Source organism: Symphalangus syndactylus, chromosome 22 (assembly GCF_028878055.3).
Source record: "Symphalangus syndactylus isolate Jambi chromosome 22, NHGRI_mSymSyn1-v2.1_pri, whole genome shotgun sequence".
NCBI classification, from domain to species: domain Eukaryota; kingdom Metazoa; phylum Chordata; class Mammalia; order Primates; family Hylobatidae; genus Symphalangus; species Symphalangus syndactylus.
In genome coordinates this window covers 23,840,079-23,853,452 of record NC_072444.2, presented here as the reverse complement: position 1 = coordinate 23,853,452, position 13,374 = coordinate 23,840,079, and the positions used below count along the sequence as shown (strand labels likewise).

General features: G+C 52.8%; 1 protein-coding gene across 1 annotated transcript in view; it reads right to left on the bottom strand.

Annotated features, from left to right (window-relative positions):
• The window catches only part of LRRC38 (leucine rich repeat containing 38), a 43,660-nt gene extending 36,547 nt beyond the window's left edge, over window positions 1-7,113 (bottom strand). The window contains exon 1 of the mRNA XM_055261648.2: window positions 5,905-7,113. Within this exon, the coding sequence (XP_055117623.1) occupies window positions 5,905-6,535 (631 nt within the window). The 5' untranslated portion in view covers window positions 6,536-7,113. The remainder of the gene's footprint in view (window positions 1-5,904) is intronic.
• Window positions 7,114-13,374: the final 6,261 nt, after the last annotated feature.

The window sequence follows — 13,374 nt, the reverse complement described above, 5'->3', positions numbered from 1 at the left end:
ATTTTTATCATCAGGAACATAAAGCTGCTTTTATTTTCTCAAAGAAGAAAAAGAAATAGAGTCACCTGGGAGAAAGGACCAGCGTGACCTTCAGGCAAGCGCCGGGTTTGTCCCTTAGGCTGAAATACCATTTATGTTGTCAGTATGACAAGAACTCCTCGTTCCTCTGACCATACCAGGCCCTCACAGTGTCTGACATCAGAAAACGGAAGTAGAGCTTCGGGGAAATGGGGAACGGCTCCCCCAGAAAGCCCCAAATCAGATCTGGTAAGCTGATGGGGTTAAACGATGTGACCTGCCTACCATGATGCCCTTCCTAGACAGGATGGTGCCTTCAGGGTCTGCCCCATGGGGGCCCCAAGCCCCTGAATGCTCAGATGCTCCAGATGTTCTTTAGTGGATCTTTTCTGGGAAGCTGTCTCCACCCAGGAGACAGGGTTCACAGACCCAAGGCATGACATGTGGTTCTGTTTAATTCCGCCCCAGTCCATCCTTCCTCCCAGCCTTGCCCTCCCCATACCTCCACACGTCAAGGTTGTAGAGCGAGAGAATCAGCTCGAATCTCTTTCCTAGTGCTGTAGGCTGTGACCTTCAGGCCACATGTGGCTGCGGCTAGAAAGGGAGGTGCAAGAGGGTGCCTGGGTGAATGCAGCCTCCCATCTTGACACCTGCAAGTGCCCCTTCTGCGATACACTCCCAGGCACGCTGTGGGCTGTGTCAGATGCTCTGTGCCCCTCCAAAGCCAAGCCCAGAGTCTAATGACCCCTACGAAGCCTCATGCCCACTGGCCTCGGTTTCTCAAACCCAGCGGCATTTTCTCCCTATGGCCCAGGACCAGGGCTAGGGACAGCATGTGTAAAGTCCTTCCACACTGTGACAGCATCTCAGGCCCATGAGCCCAGAGCCCCAGTGCACCCAAGAGCTCTGCCCTCCCTAATGCACAGAGACTACGGCCCCCTGAATTCCAGCAGAGGGGTCTTTGGAGGTCACGTGCCTCCCCAGGCCTCGACTTCCTAACTTTTGAAACCAGGTCAATCTCACCTTCCCTAATACTGTAGAACTTTAGACTTAGAAGGAGCCTTATGGTCCTCCTACCTACACTCTTTGTTTATAAGAGAAAAATCGAAGGCACAGAGGACAGGCAACTTATACACAGTTCCACAGTGAGTGAGTTACTGCACCACAGAGCCAGCAAAAAGCCCCAGCTCTCTCATGCACAGGAATCCCCTGGAGGTGTGGAGCTTGCTAAAATGCAGATCCCCAGGCCTCAGCCCCCTACCCCCAGGGGCTCATTCAGTCATAGATCTGGGGGCCTGTGAATCTGCACTTCACACAAGCTCCCCTGGTGATTCTCATGCAGGTGGTTCTCAGGTGACGCTTTGAGAAACACCACGGTGCTCCCCACTTTTGTGTCTTTATCTCCTGCCCACTTCGCTGGGCTGCTGTGCAGAGAAGATGATGGACGACATGAAAGGCTTTGAAGATCACTGCCGGGTGCAGACAGTGTCTTTGCACTGCTTCCTGGTCTCCTCTGAGCCCTCCCTACTCTCCCGCTCTGCCCTGGCTTCCATATCTGGAGCCCTTTCTAATACTTAAAAAGAGATCAGCCAGGTGTGATGGTTCACGCCTGTAATCCCAGCACTTTGGGAGGTCGAGGCGGGTGGATCACCTGAGGTCAGGAGTTCAAGACCAGCCTGACCAACATGGAGAACTGTAATCCCAGCTACTCGGGAGGCTGAGGCAGGAGAATCGCTTGAACCTGGGAGGTGGAGGTTGCGGTGAGCCGAGAGCGCACTGCTGCACTCCAGCCTGGGCAACAACAGTAAAACTCCAACTCAAAAAAAAAAAAAAAAAAAAAGAGAGATCATCACTGTTTTTTTGGCGATACATTGTCCTAAACTGCCTGGAACCCCACTGTCTCACAGGAGAACCACCAGACCAGGCCACTATCACCCAGAAGGATCAGTGATGTCGGGGCGGGGCATGCTGGGGATATTCTCATTCTCCCTCTTTTTTTTTTTTGTCTCACTCTGCCACCCGGGCTAGAGTGCGGTGGCGCAATCTTGGCTCACCGCAACCTCCACCTCCTGGGTTCAAGCAATTCTCCTGCCTCAGCCTCCTGAGTAGCTGGGATTATACGTGCCCGCCACCATTCCCAGCTAACTTTTTTTGTATTTTTTAGTAGAGACGGGGGCCTCACCATGTAGGCCAGGCTGGTTTCGAACTCCTGACCTCAAGTGATCTGCCTGCCTAGGCCTCCCAAAGTGCTGGGATTACAGGCATGAGCCACCACGCCTGGCCTCATTCTCGTTTTCTATGCCTATCTGAAAGAACTGGGTGTGGGTTCAACACTCCTGAGTTCAAGCTCGTCTCAGCCACTATGTAACCTGTGCAAACCTCTTCACTTCTTTGCACCTTTTTTGTTTCTTATTGGGTAAGCCGTAGGTAAAAGTACCTGCCAGGCACTGCTGTTGTATTAAAAGACACAGCTCTTATAAACTACAAGGCAGCTTGCACCCATAAGGTAGAGTGGTAGGGTTGCCAGATAAAATACAGGATCCCCAATTAGGGTTAAATTCCAGAAAAACAATAAATAATGTTTTGGATACGTCCCAAATATTGTGTGGGACCTACTTATACTAAAATATGATTTGTCATGTATCTGAAATTCAATATTAATTGGGCATGGTGGGTGTTTTGGTTTGTTGTATAGTTGTATTTTAGTTTTTGCTGATTGGCCGCTGGGTATTCTGGCATCCCTTGGTCCTCCTCCCACCAGCAAGGCAGTTCCTCCTCAGTCCTCAGACTCAGATTCCCCCAGCCCCTAGACCATGGAAGAGCCTGCACAGAGGGTACCACTGGCCCTTGACAGCCTTTCCTTCCTCCCCTCTGCTGCATGCTCTGGGGCTGAGTGCTCCCCATCAGCCCTGTGGCCACAGGGGGAGGCTCACCTGGCAGACAGCACAATGTCTGCAGCTGTCACAGCTAGACAAGGTCACAGGGAGAACGCTTTGGGCTCTGTCTTGCTTCTCTGGGGGACAAGAGGGCAGGGAGGCAAGGGAAAGCAAGGATAGGATCCTCTTTGCTCCTTCCTTCAATTTCCTCCCCTGGAAGACGCAGAAGGCCTGCCTAGAAAGCCCTGGAGCTTTACCCTAATGGAGCCTGCTTTTCTCCGGCAGGAAGTGGGTGGTCCTCACGGAGGAGGTACTGGGAGCTAGGAGATCCTGGTGCACCCCTAGCACTGGGTTTAACCCTCTGTGTGATCTAAGGCAAGTTACATCACTTCTCTAGTCAAAACAGGATAATAACAGCACCAATTAAAACACTTATATAGTACATACTGTGAGCCAGGCACTGTTCTTGGTCCTTTATAAATAATGCCCTTTTAATCCTCCTAACAAGCCTAGAAGGTGGATACTGTATCAGCCCCATTTTACAGATGAGGAAACGGGTACAAAAAGATCACATAATCAGTAAGAAGTAGAGGCAGGATTTGAAGGCAAGCAGCTTGGCGCCCGTCTGGGCTCTGAGCTGTCTCTGCGAAAAGTAGAAAAAGCACAAATGCAGGAGGAGGAGGGAGGGGGCGGTGAACACCTATTGAGCACCTACCACATGCTAAGCAAGACAGTGTCCTTTACAGAGATGATCTCATTTCAATCTCACAGCAAGCACGGCAGAGGACACCATGACCACATTCTGAATCCAGATGCAGAGAAACTGAGGCTTGGAGAGGTCAGGGACTTGCCTAGGATTATAAACCTGAGTCCAAACCTGAATGCGGGTCTCATTTCAAGGTATCTGCTGGAACCTCCACCACCCACCCTGCATCTGGCTTACAGTTTAGGAGACACTCTCGGGCCACACAGCATGGACAGTGGCAGTGAGACCAGAGCTGGTCGTGGCACTGCACCCTGCAAGGTGCCCTGGAGCTGTGTCCATCCTCTCCCTACTGACTGAGGCAAAGCCATACCCCCAACCCCTGTTCCCAGGGCTCTGGACACGGCTCCTCGCTCTGAACCTGTCCATCCTTCCTCCAGTCTTTCCTATCTGAGTCCAGTTTCTTCCCTACATCACAGACAGCAGGAGAAGGAACATTTCACTTCCATTGCTCATTACTTTCACCCACATCACCTTGTTTGGATCTCGACAACCACCGGGTGGGATGGACTACGCAGCATTACCCATGTCTTGATTTCACTCAAAGGGAAGGTGAAGCTTAAAAAACTGGAGTGACCCACCCAGAGTCCCCCTGATTTTAGGCCAGGACTTAAATCCATGTCTTCAGATTCCAAATCCAGGGCTCTTTGGAGATCTCAGAGGTCAACGCAAGAATTCTAGAGATGAGGAAACTGAGGCCCAAATGGGACAAGTGGCCTGTTCAAGGTCACAGTCACCATGGCAGAAGTGAGACAAACCCACAGCTCCTGACTTCATAAAACCTTGCCTTCACCTGGAAGACAACCGGAGCCAATAAACCAACCCAACCAACAACAGGGGTGAACGGTGCCAACCCCACTGAAAAGGAAAGGCGGGGAAAAAAAAAAGGAGAGGCGGAAGCAAGCAGAACCGAGGTGTACCCCATCCCACCATGAGCTCTTCATCTGGTCACTCCTGTCTCCAGGACCGAGTCTACTGGTGGGGAGGGTCTGGGGAGCCAGACAAGTGGATGAGGACAAAGTTTAAAGGTGGGGACTCTGCACCCTGCAGGCCAGATCGTTTTAGGAATTTCAGCCAGCCTGGGCTGAAAGTGATGGCTCAGGGGCCTGCATTTGCTGAAGAGTGAGCACCCCGAAGCATGGGGTGTGTTTGATGACAGTTGGGAATGAAGATATGAATGCAGGAGTTCAGCACACAGGTGAACAGCATCCTTGATTTCTCCGTAAATGGAAAAAAAAAAGATATTCTGAAGCTAAATCTGCATATATGTCACCTTTGATGATGTGCGCCTTGCAGCTGTGGTTCCAGTTCTGCTGAAATCTTGGGAGCGAGGTGAGAGGCAGAGTTCAGCTCTGAGAGGTCACTGCGGACACTGGTGCTCACAGGGTCACAGGTGGAAGGCTGGAATCCACTTGGGGGAAGGACACCCACCTGCCACCTGCCACCTGCCTCCTCACTCTGGGTGCTCATCCCTGTGGATGCTGGAGTCCCCTCCTTCTCAGCTCCACCCCTGCTCCCTTCCTGCGAGCCTGAATGGAGCCCCTTAACTCCCTCCGCCCTGGTGTTCCCTTCTGCCAAGTGGGTTTGTATGCCCACGCCGCCATTGGAAGGGTGCACCAGGAAAGCAAAGGGGGCACCAGCCCACTACATTTTGGTTCAGCTTTTTCACATCTGGCTGAAAAGCCACAGAGAACTACAAATCATTACTGCATCATTGGCTCTTAATGGGCTGCCATTATTCCTCATCAGAAATCTTCCTCACTCATATTAGACAGAAGAGCAAACTGGAGCTGAGAAGCTGAGAGGCCGGGTTAGGCTCGGGAGGCTGCTGGAGAGCCCTTGGAATTGGCTGACTCCCCGAGCACGGTACTGGGAATACGGCCGATTCCCATAGAGTAGGCTGCGTTCCGCTTACCAGGGACCCATAAGTAGTCCACACCCGCCAGTCCTAGGACCCAAAGCCCAGGGAGATGATCCTGGGCATCCCGAGAACGGGAAGGTCCCTAACTTGGGAAAGTGAGTTACTGGAGAAACAGGGGAAGAAGTACAGCCTGAGGGTTCAGAAACTCCAAAGAATTCCAGATGCGTCCCTCTCCACCCACTTCCCCAGCAGAGACCCAGGAAAAGTTCAGGATCCCCCAAGCCTCCTCTTCCAAACTCAACCCATGGCTCCTCGCACGCAGACTGGGGTCTGGGGTGGCGTCTCCCTGCCCCCCTCCCTCCCTCAGCCTAGCCGGCTCCGCTCACCTTTGGGCAGTTTAGATGCGTTCTCCTGGATCCAGGAGAAGAGGTGGGCGAAGTCACAGTCGCAGAGCCAGGGGTTCCCGTCCAGACGCAGGGAGCGCAGCGCGGGCAGCGCGGCCAGGGCGGCCACGCTGAGACTGCGCAGGTTGTTGTCGTTGAGCTCCAGCACCTGCAGCGACTCCAGGGTCTCGAAGGCGGCCTCGTGCACGCCCGCCAGGTTGTTGTTAGCCAGGCTAAGCTTCACCAGCCTCCCGGCCGAGCGGAAGGCGCCGGCGCCCAGCTGGGTCAGGTTGTTGTAGCTGAGATCGAGGAACACGAGCTTGGCCGAGCCGCTGAACGTGCCCTCCTCCAGCGAGCGCAGCGAGTTGTTCCTGAAGTCCAGGTAGACCAGGTCGCCGTAGAAGATGAAGAAGTCCTCGGGGATCCGCTGGATGCGGTTGCCGGCCACCAGTAGCTTGCGCACGTCAAGGGGGAAGGGGTCTGGCACGCTGGGCAGCCCGCGGTCGCGGCAGTCCACGGTGTGCGGGTCCGTGCAGGCGCAGCCCGCGGGGCACGCGTGCCCGGGCGCGAGCAGCAGCAGGAGGCTGCAAAGCCCGAGCGCCGCGGCGGCGCAGGCTGGGGCGCGGGGGCGCATGGCCGGGGGGCCCGCGCCGGCCGCGGCGACAAGGAGGCGGCTCTCGGAGCGAGCCCTGGCGCGGGGCGGCGTGGTGAGGCACTGGCTTCCGGGCGCGGGGAGCCAGAGGGCTGCCCGGGCGGGGAGGGCGTGCGCCTGGGCGTGCGGGCGCGATGGAGAGCAGCGCGGACGGACTAGGGAGCCGGGACAGCAGGGCTGGAGAGGGGAGGGGCGGGAGGGAGGGGCGAGGGACTCACCAAAGGGTTTACCCGGACAGGAAATTAACCCGCTAGAAAAATCCCTTGGGAGAGGCAGGAGCGGCAGGGGTAGCCGAGTGGCCGTCGCCAAAACGCGGCGCCACCCTGGCAGCTGATTTCCGAGATCTGGAAGTAAGACGCCGCGCGCACCGGGCGGGCTGCACTCGACGTCTAAGTTCAGTTACCAAGCCCAGGAGCGGTTTCCCTAAGGCGTGTCCCGGGCGTGCGCCCTGCCCCCTCGCGCCCTCCTGGTGCCAAAGCACGCTCCCTGCACGCCACCCTATGTCGCCAAAGGGAGTGGGACCTGGGTCACTCTGACTCTGCTCCAGGGGCAATCCCCGCAGGTTCTCGGGTGCCGCGCCAGGCGCTGCTGGTCTAAATTTGGGCGGGGTTCCAAGGAGAGAGAGATAGTGACTGGTCTTCCCTCTTCCCTCCCCCACCTGCACTTGAACCATCTTAGGCCGGAGGGTCAGTGAGGCAGGTGGCTGCCAGGTCCCCTGCTGTGGCCCGAAAGAAGGCCAGGGCCAGTCAGCACTTTCCATGCTGGCCCAGAACTTCTGGATGGAACTGGCATCCACGCAAGGATCAGCTGCCGGTCTGACAGGTCCAGCCGCTGAGGCTCGGAGGCCTGGAGTCACCAGGCCTGGCTTCCAAGCTGTGTGGCCTCAGACCAGTACCTCTGCCTCTCTGGACCTGGTAGCTCCATTTGTGAAATGGAAAAAGGTAATATATATCTCACCACCTTTGGGGGAGGACCAAGAAGTCAAAAACAAAGTTCAAAAATTATCTTTTCCTCTCTCCCCCTCAAAACCCCACCTTGGATAGCCTAGGGAGGCAGTCAGGAACGTGCCAAGGCTGAGATGAAAGGACAGTGAGGAATTGCTGACGTCAGCCTCTGACACTGGCAGGAAAATTCCCTCTTCACCACCCCGATGCCAAACTCCTTTCTTTCTATCCCACCTCATTCCAGAAACTTCTGTATGGGGAGGGGTCCCCACAGAGCTACCAAGAGATTGTACCGCTGTTGGTTATTTTGGTCCAAATGCCCTAGAATTGATAGACTCCCACTAGACCAAAATAACCCAGGGAACAGCTGTTAGGCAGCAGGGCCCCAGAGACCCTGCCCTGGCCCCCCGGCCGTGCTGGGGATTGGTGGAGGCTCGGATTCTGAAGCCATAAAGCTAAGCCCTCGGCCTTCTTCCAAAGGTACAGGCCGACTTGATGCCTCTGAGCCATGGGATGAAAAAACTGATCCCCTGGGCATATTTGCAGGAGCCCCGGGGAAGAGGCGGGGGAGACCCAGGGGGAAGCTTTGAGGCACCTGGAGTCCTGCAGCTCTTCCCCTACTTACATTCCAGGCCACTAAGCCAGACCTCCCTGAGGTCTCCATCTCTGTCTCCACTCTCCCAGAGTGCCCAATTTGCCGCTGCCATCCCCAACTTCAAGGGGTCAGCTTCCCCACCCCAGTCTCATGCTCTTGAAGAGGCAGGTGCCCGGGGGAGTGGTCTGAATGCTCCCAGAGTGGATGAAAATGCTTCTGCCTACATAAATGATGCATAAATTATTGAAGAGTCACACAAGGTGCAGGCAGGTGGCAGAATAAACACATCTCCCACCCTTGCAACTCTGCGAAAGCAGCCTGAACCAAACTGTTGCACCCTGCCAATCTCAGGCTTGATTCTGGCTGCTCCCTCCTGTACTGAGAGGAACCTATTACTGGTTTGAGCCTTCAGCATCATGGTTTCATGACACCCGCATTTTGTTGGGCTGCCATCTTGCACGTGCATGCCCATGTGTCTGTATGTCTGAGTGTGTACACAAGCCCTCCCTGCCAAGTGGTCTGGTTGGCTGGAGCACTGGCCTATATGAATCAAGACCCTGGGTCTGGTCCTGGCCCCACCACTAGCCACAGAATCTTTCACAAGCCACTTGATCTCTCTGGGGACTTCTTAGCCCGGGTCCCCAGATACTATGAAGAGGAGGTCTTTTCAAAATTTAAAAAAGTCTGGTGAAAATTAGGCCCTTATCTTTGAGGCGGTCTCCCGGATTAAATACTGCAATTCTTCCCAGGGAACTTAATGGTAGCACTAGTCCTTTTGTGCAGAACCGGCATTCATAGGTGACTTTAAGAAAAACAGAGATGAATTTCTACTTAATAAATGCAAGTAGTTAGTTGACAAGGGCTTGCAAAACAGGGGAATGCATGGTACTAAAATATTAAGAGGGGCTCTTGGTAACAAACCTGTTGAGAAATACCATTCCTAGCCTTGATTTCCTCATCCTGAAACTAAGGAAAAAATACCTTTCTTCTTCCTTTCCACAGACAACGTGAGGGCCGCATGGGGAAATATTTGTATGGGAACATGATTTGAAAGGTCTTTGGAGAAATATTGCAGACAAAAGTGGCCACAGATCTTGCTATGGCAGGAACAACTTGTTTCCTCGAGTGTCCCCCAAAGTTCCTTGGATCCAAATGTAAGCATTCTTTCCATTAATATCAGCAGAACTAGACATGGTTGGGCTTTGTGGGGAGCAGGGAGGTATCTCAGATTCCAGAGCTCCCATCCCTTGGGGGAAATACAAGCTTTGCCACCTCTAAATTTTTGCCCCAACAAATAAAACAGAGCCATGACCTCAGCAAGGTCACAATGTGAATCAGTGATAGGCGCTGGAAATAGAACACAGGCATTCTGAGTCCCCACCTGCGCCATTCACCAATTCACCCACTCACCCACTCCCCAGGAAGGGAATCTCTTACCCTTGAGGGCAAACATTGCAGGTAACAAACATTGCCGGTAATAGGGAGGAACGTTGAGAGATTCCACTTGTCAGCTCTGTTTCTGTATGTATTCTCAGAGTCAGCACACTTTGTAATTCCTATTCAAAAGGCTCAAAGCAGGAGTGTGGCAAATACCCAAGGTATCCCTATGATTTAAAAACCTGATGTCATGCCTTCCCCAACCCCCACCCCCAGCGGAATCCTCACTCCTCTCTGTGTTCTCCGAGCTACAGAGCACGTCATGTCTCACTCTCCATCCCTGTCCAATTCCCCATGAGGTTGGGTTGGGAAGCTATGTGCAAGGCGGTCCCCAGGAAACCCACCACGCGATGCCTGGTTGCTGTAAGCAAGAAAAATTCAATAATAAGAATATCCCCCTTTGTTCACCAGACTGACCTCTAAATTAGCCAAAATCCTATGCCTCAAGTTGTAAACAAGATACTGCCAGTATTTTATGTGCAGAAGTTGAATTTAGGTGCAAATGCTAGGTTTGAATAAGAGTATGACTGGTGTTTGGTGATGTCATTTGCGTGGCGTATTTCACCTCTGATCAGCACCTGGCTGGCCTGGCCAGGGAGCGTGAGGACATCTCATGGGCCCCAGGAAAGGAGACACGCTCTAGCCTTTTACTTGGGGCAGCCTGCCTCGATGGAACAGGCTCCCTGCTCCACAGACACAGCTGTGTCTTTGTCACCAGCCCGTTAGCTGGCTGCAACTGCAACTCTGATGTTCCCGTCCCATGGCCGCTGCCCTTTTTAGCTACCACCGTTAGGGGGCACCACCTGCTGCCCGCACTGCTCAAAACTGAGCGCTTCTCTCAATGCAGTTTACTCTCTGGAGCAAGGCCGGACCCACGTTTTAGAAGAAAAACTCCCGCCTCTAGTTTCGCCTCTGGAAGCAGGAAATGAATATTTCACCAGCCTAAATGGGAGCCAGGGTGGTGGTAGCCGTTGGGAATGTGGGTTTGAAGTTAAACAGATCTTGGGCAAGTTGTTTAACTTTTCTAAGCCTCAGTTTTCCCATCTAGGAAATGGGATAATACTAATGTCTACTTCACTGGGTTGTTATGAGGATGAAATGAGGTGGCTGTTGAGGGCTTAGCAGTGAAACTGACACGTAGTGGAAACACAATAAATGGTAACTGCATGATGATCTATTTCTCTCTCTTTCCACATGGAGCAAATAAAGGTTTCGTGTAAACGGATATTCTTCAGATAAAGAGCTTACGTGTTTGTTTCTCTGGAATATATTAACCAGCAATGCCCTAACATTCTAGGGTCAGTTGTAGTAACTCTCCCTGCCCTGAACCACTCCCTACTCCAAGTGTAGCCCATCTGAGACAGACACAGACACACACACCCCCGAGCCCTCTCCAGCTCTGGTTGACTTTGTGATCACAGTTATGAGGGAGTGGCTTCCCTCCCTCTGGCCCGCTGGCTTGGTTGGTCTGAGCGTGGGCAGGCTAATGAGACCGAGGACACAGGGTCAGTCTCTCAGCCTGGCACAAGGAGACATCTGCTCTCTGCTCACAGCTGGGGCTCCTAATGCTGGCCAGCCATCCAGCAAGAGTGCGACCTTGGGTAGGGTTGGAGGAGGGTGGAGAGAGTTTCACCCTGTCTGTCTCAGGAGGAGAAAAACGAGAATCCAAAGCTCCATCCTCCCATAGGTACGAGTTGGAAGCCTGGGAGTCATCCCCAGTTCCTCGTGATGTGACCCTCTCTGGATCCACTGGCAAGCCCCCCTTGCCTCTACTTCTCTGCATCTGCACCACTACCTCCTGAACCCAAACCGGCATCACCTTTTACAGCAGCCGCTGGCTGGCCTGCTGGCTCCCACTCTTGCCCATCCCCCACCCACACAATATTTAAGGAAGCCAAAGTGACCCTTTGAAAATACACATCCGATCAAGTCACCTCCCTGCTTAGACACCCCCAGTGACTTCCTGTGAGTGGCAGGCAGCCTTCTAAGATGACCCCCAGTGATCCCCACCTCCAGGTATTCCTTGAGTGGAGGTGGGACCCATGACTTGCTTCTAACAAATAGAATATGGCAGAGGCAATGAAGGTCAGTTCTGTGTTCAGGTTCTGTCTTGCTAGCAGACTATGTCATCTCTCTGAACAATTTGTCTCCTGCACAATTTGATGAAGACAGCTATTCTGTTGGAGAGACCCTCATGGTGAGGAACAGGGTTGGGGGTGCTCAGATCAACAGCCCCCTGAGGAGCTGAATCCTGCCAACAACCATGGGAGCTTGACGTGGGGCTTTCCCCAGTTGAACCCAGAGAGACTACAGCCCAGCCAACACCTTGACTGCAACCTGTGACACTCCCTGAAGAAGACCCAGAGAAAGCCTGCCCAGACGACTGACCTGCAGAAACTGTGAGCTTTGAAATGTGTTTTGTTTAAAACTGCTAGAAGGGGGTAATTTGTTAAACAGCAATAGCTAACTCATACACTAAGGAACTTGGAACAAGAGCCCACCAGATCCTGCATGGCCTGGCTCCGTGTTCCTTCCCCCACTCCCCTAATTTGGGACCCCTCTTTTCTTGGTTCACCACACTCTAGTCTTTTCATACATCTAATTCCTCATGTTTGTTTCCACCACCAGACCTTTGCCCTTTGCTGTGCCCTCCACTGGAAGTACTTCCTTCCCAGCTCCTGGCATGGTTGGTGCCATTTGGTCTCTTGGGCTTTCTCAGCCCGAATGTCACCTCCCCAAACTGGCATTCACTGACCTCCTTTCTCCAGTCACTCTCTCTTGTCTCCCTAAGTTGCTTCCCTTCTTTTCCTGGCTTCAACATGTTTATTACCCCCTGGCGTTTCCCAGATTGCTGGTTTGTTTACTTATTCACGCTACCTTCTGCCACTAAAATGGAACCTCTATAAGGGCCAATCTTTTCATTCTTTCTTTCTTTCTTATTTATTTATTTATTTAGAGATAGGTTCTTACTCTGTCACCCAGGCTGAAGTCCAGTGGGGCAATCATGGCTCACTGCAGTCCCAACCTCCCAGGCTCAAGGGATCCTCCCAGCTCAGCCTCCCAAGTAGCTGGCACTACAGGCACATGCTACCACACCTGGCTAATTTTTTTTTTTTTTTACTTTTTGCAGTGATGGCAGATCTCACTATGTTGCCCAGGCTGGTCTCAAACTCCTGGGCTCAAGTTATTCTCCTTCCTCCGTCTCCCAAAGTACTGAGATTACAGACGTGAGCCACTGTGCCAGGTCAGGCTCAATGCTTTATTCCAGTTCCTAGAATCAGCCCCAGAACACTCAAGAATTGATTAATTAACTAATTGCCACCTGTAAATGATGCCTGTCAACTAGGCCACCAGTTTCTTAGCAGTATCTCACCTAGAGAAGCTCATTCACCATTTCTGGTAGAGCAAGGAACTTCATCCCTGCAAAGACAGCCTTAGCTCTCTTTCCCAGCAAGGAATGAGATTTACATGGGGAGCACAAAGCACTCCAACTATACCCCTGAAGTAGCCTGGGAGTTTGGGGCTCCCCCAAACACATATCTAGTTCCTCTTCATCAAAAGCCTATGGCACCCCATAAATGATGTCATCACGTCCACCTTTGCGCCTTTATTCATACCCTCTTCCTGGCTTGCCTCTCACCATGTTCCCAGTTTGCTTAAGTAAATTTGGCCTCCTCCAGGAAGTCCTTCTAGAATTACCCTGAACAATTCCCTGGTTCCCTTTATTCTCTATTCCAGGAGAATAAGCGCTATGCTGGGTATGGAGCATAAAGAGGGCACAGGTGTAGCCTCATGCTCAAGGAGCTCAGGGCTCAAGAGACAGCCACAAGAAGAAATAACCACTG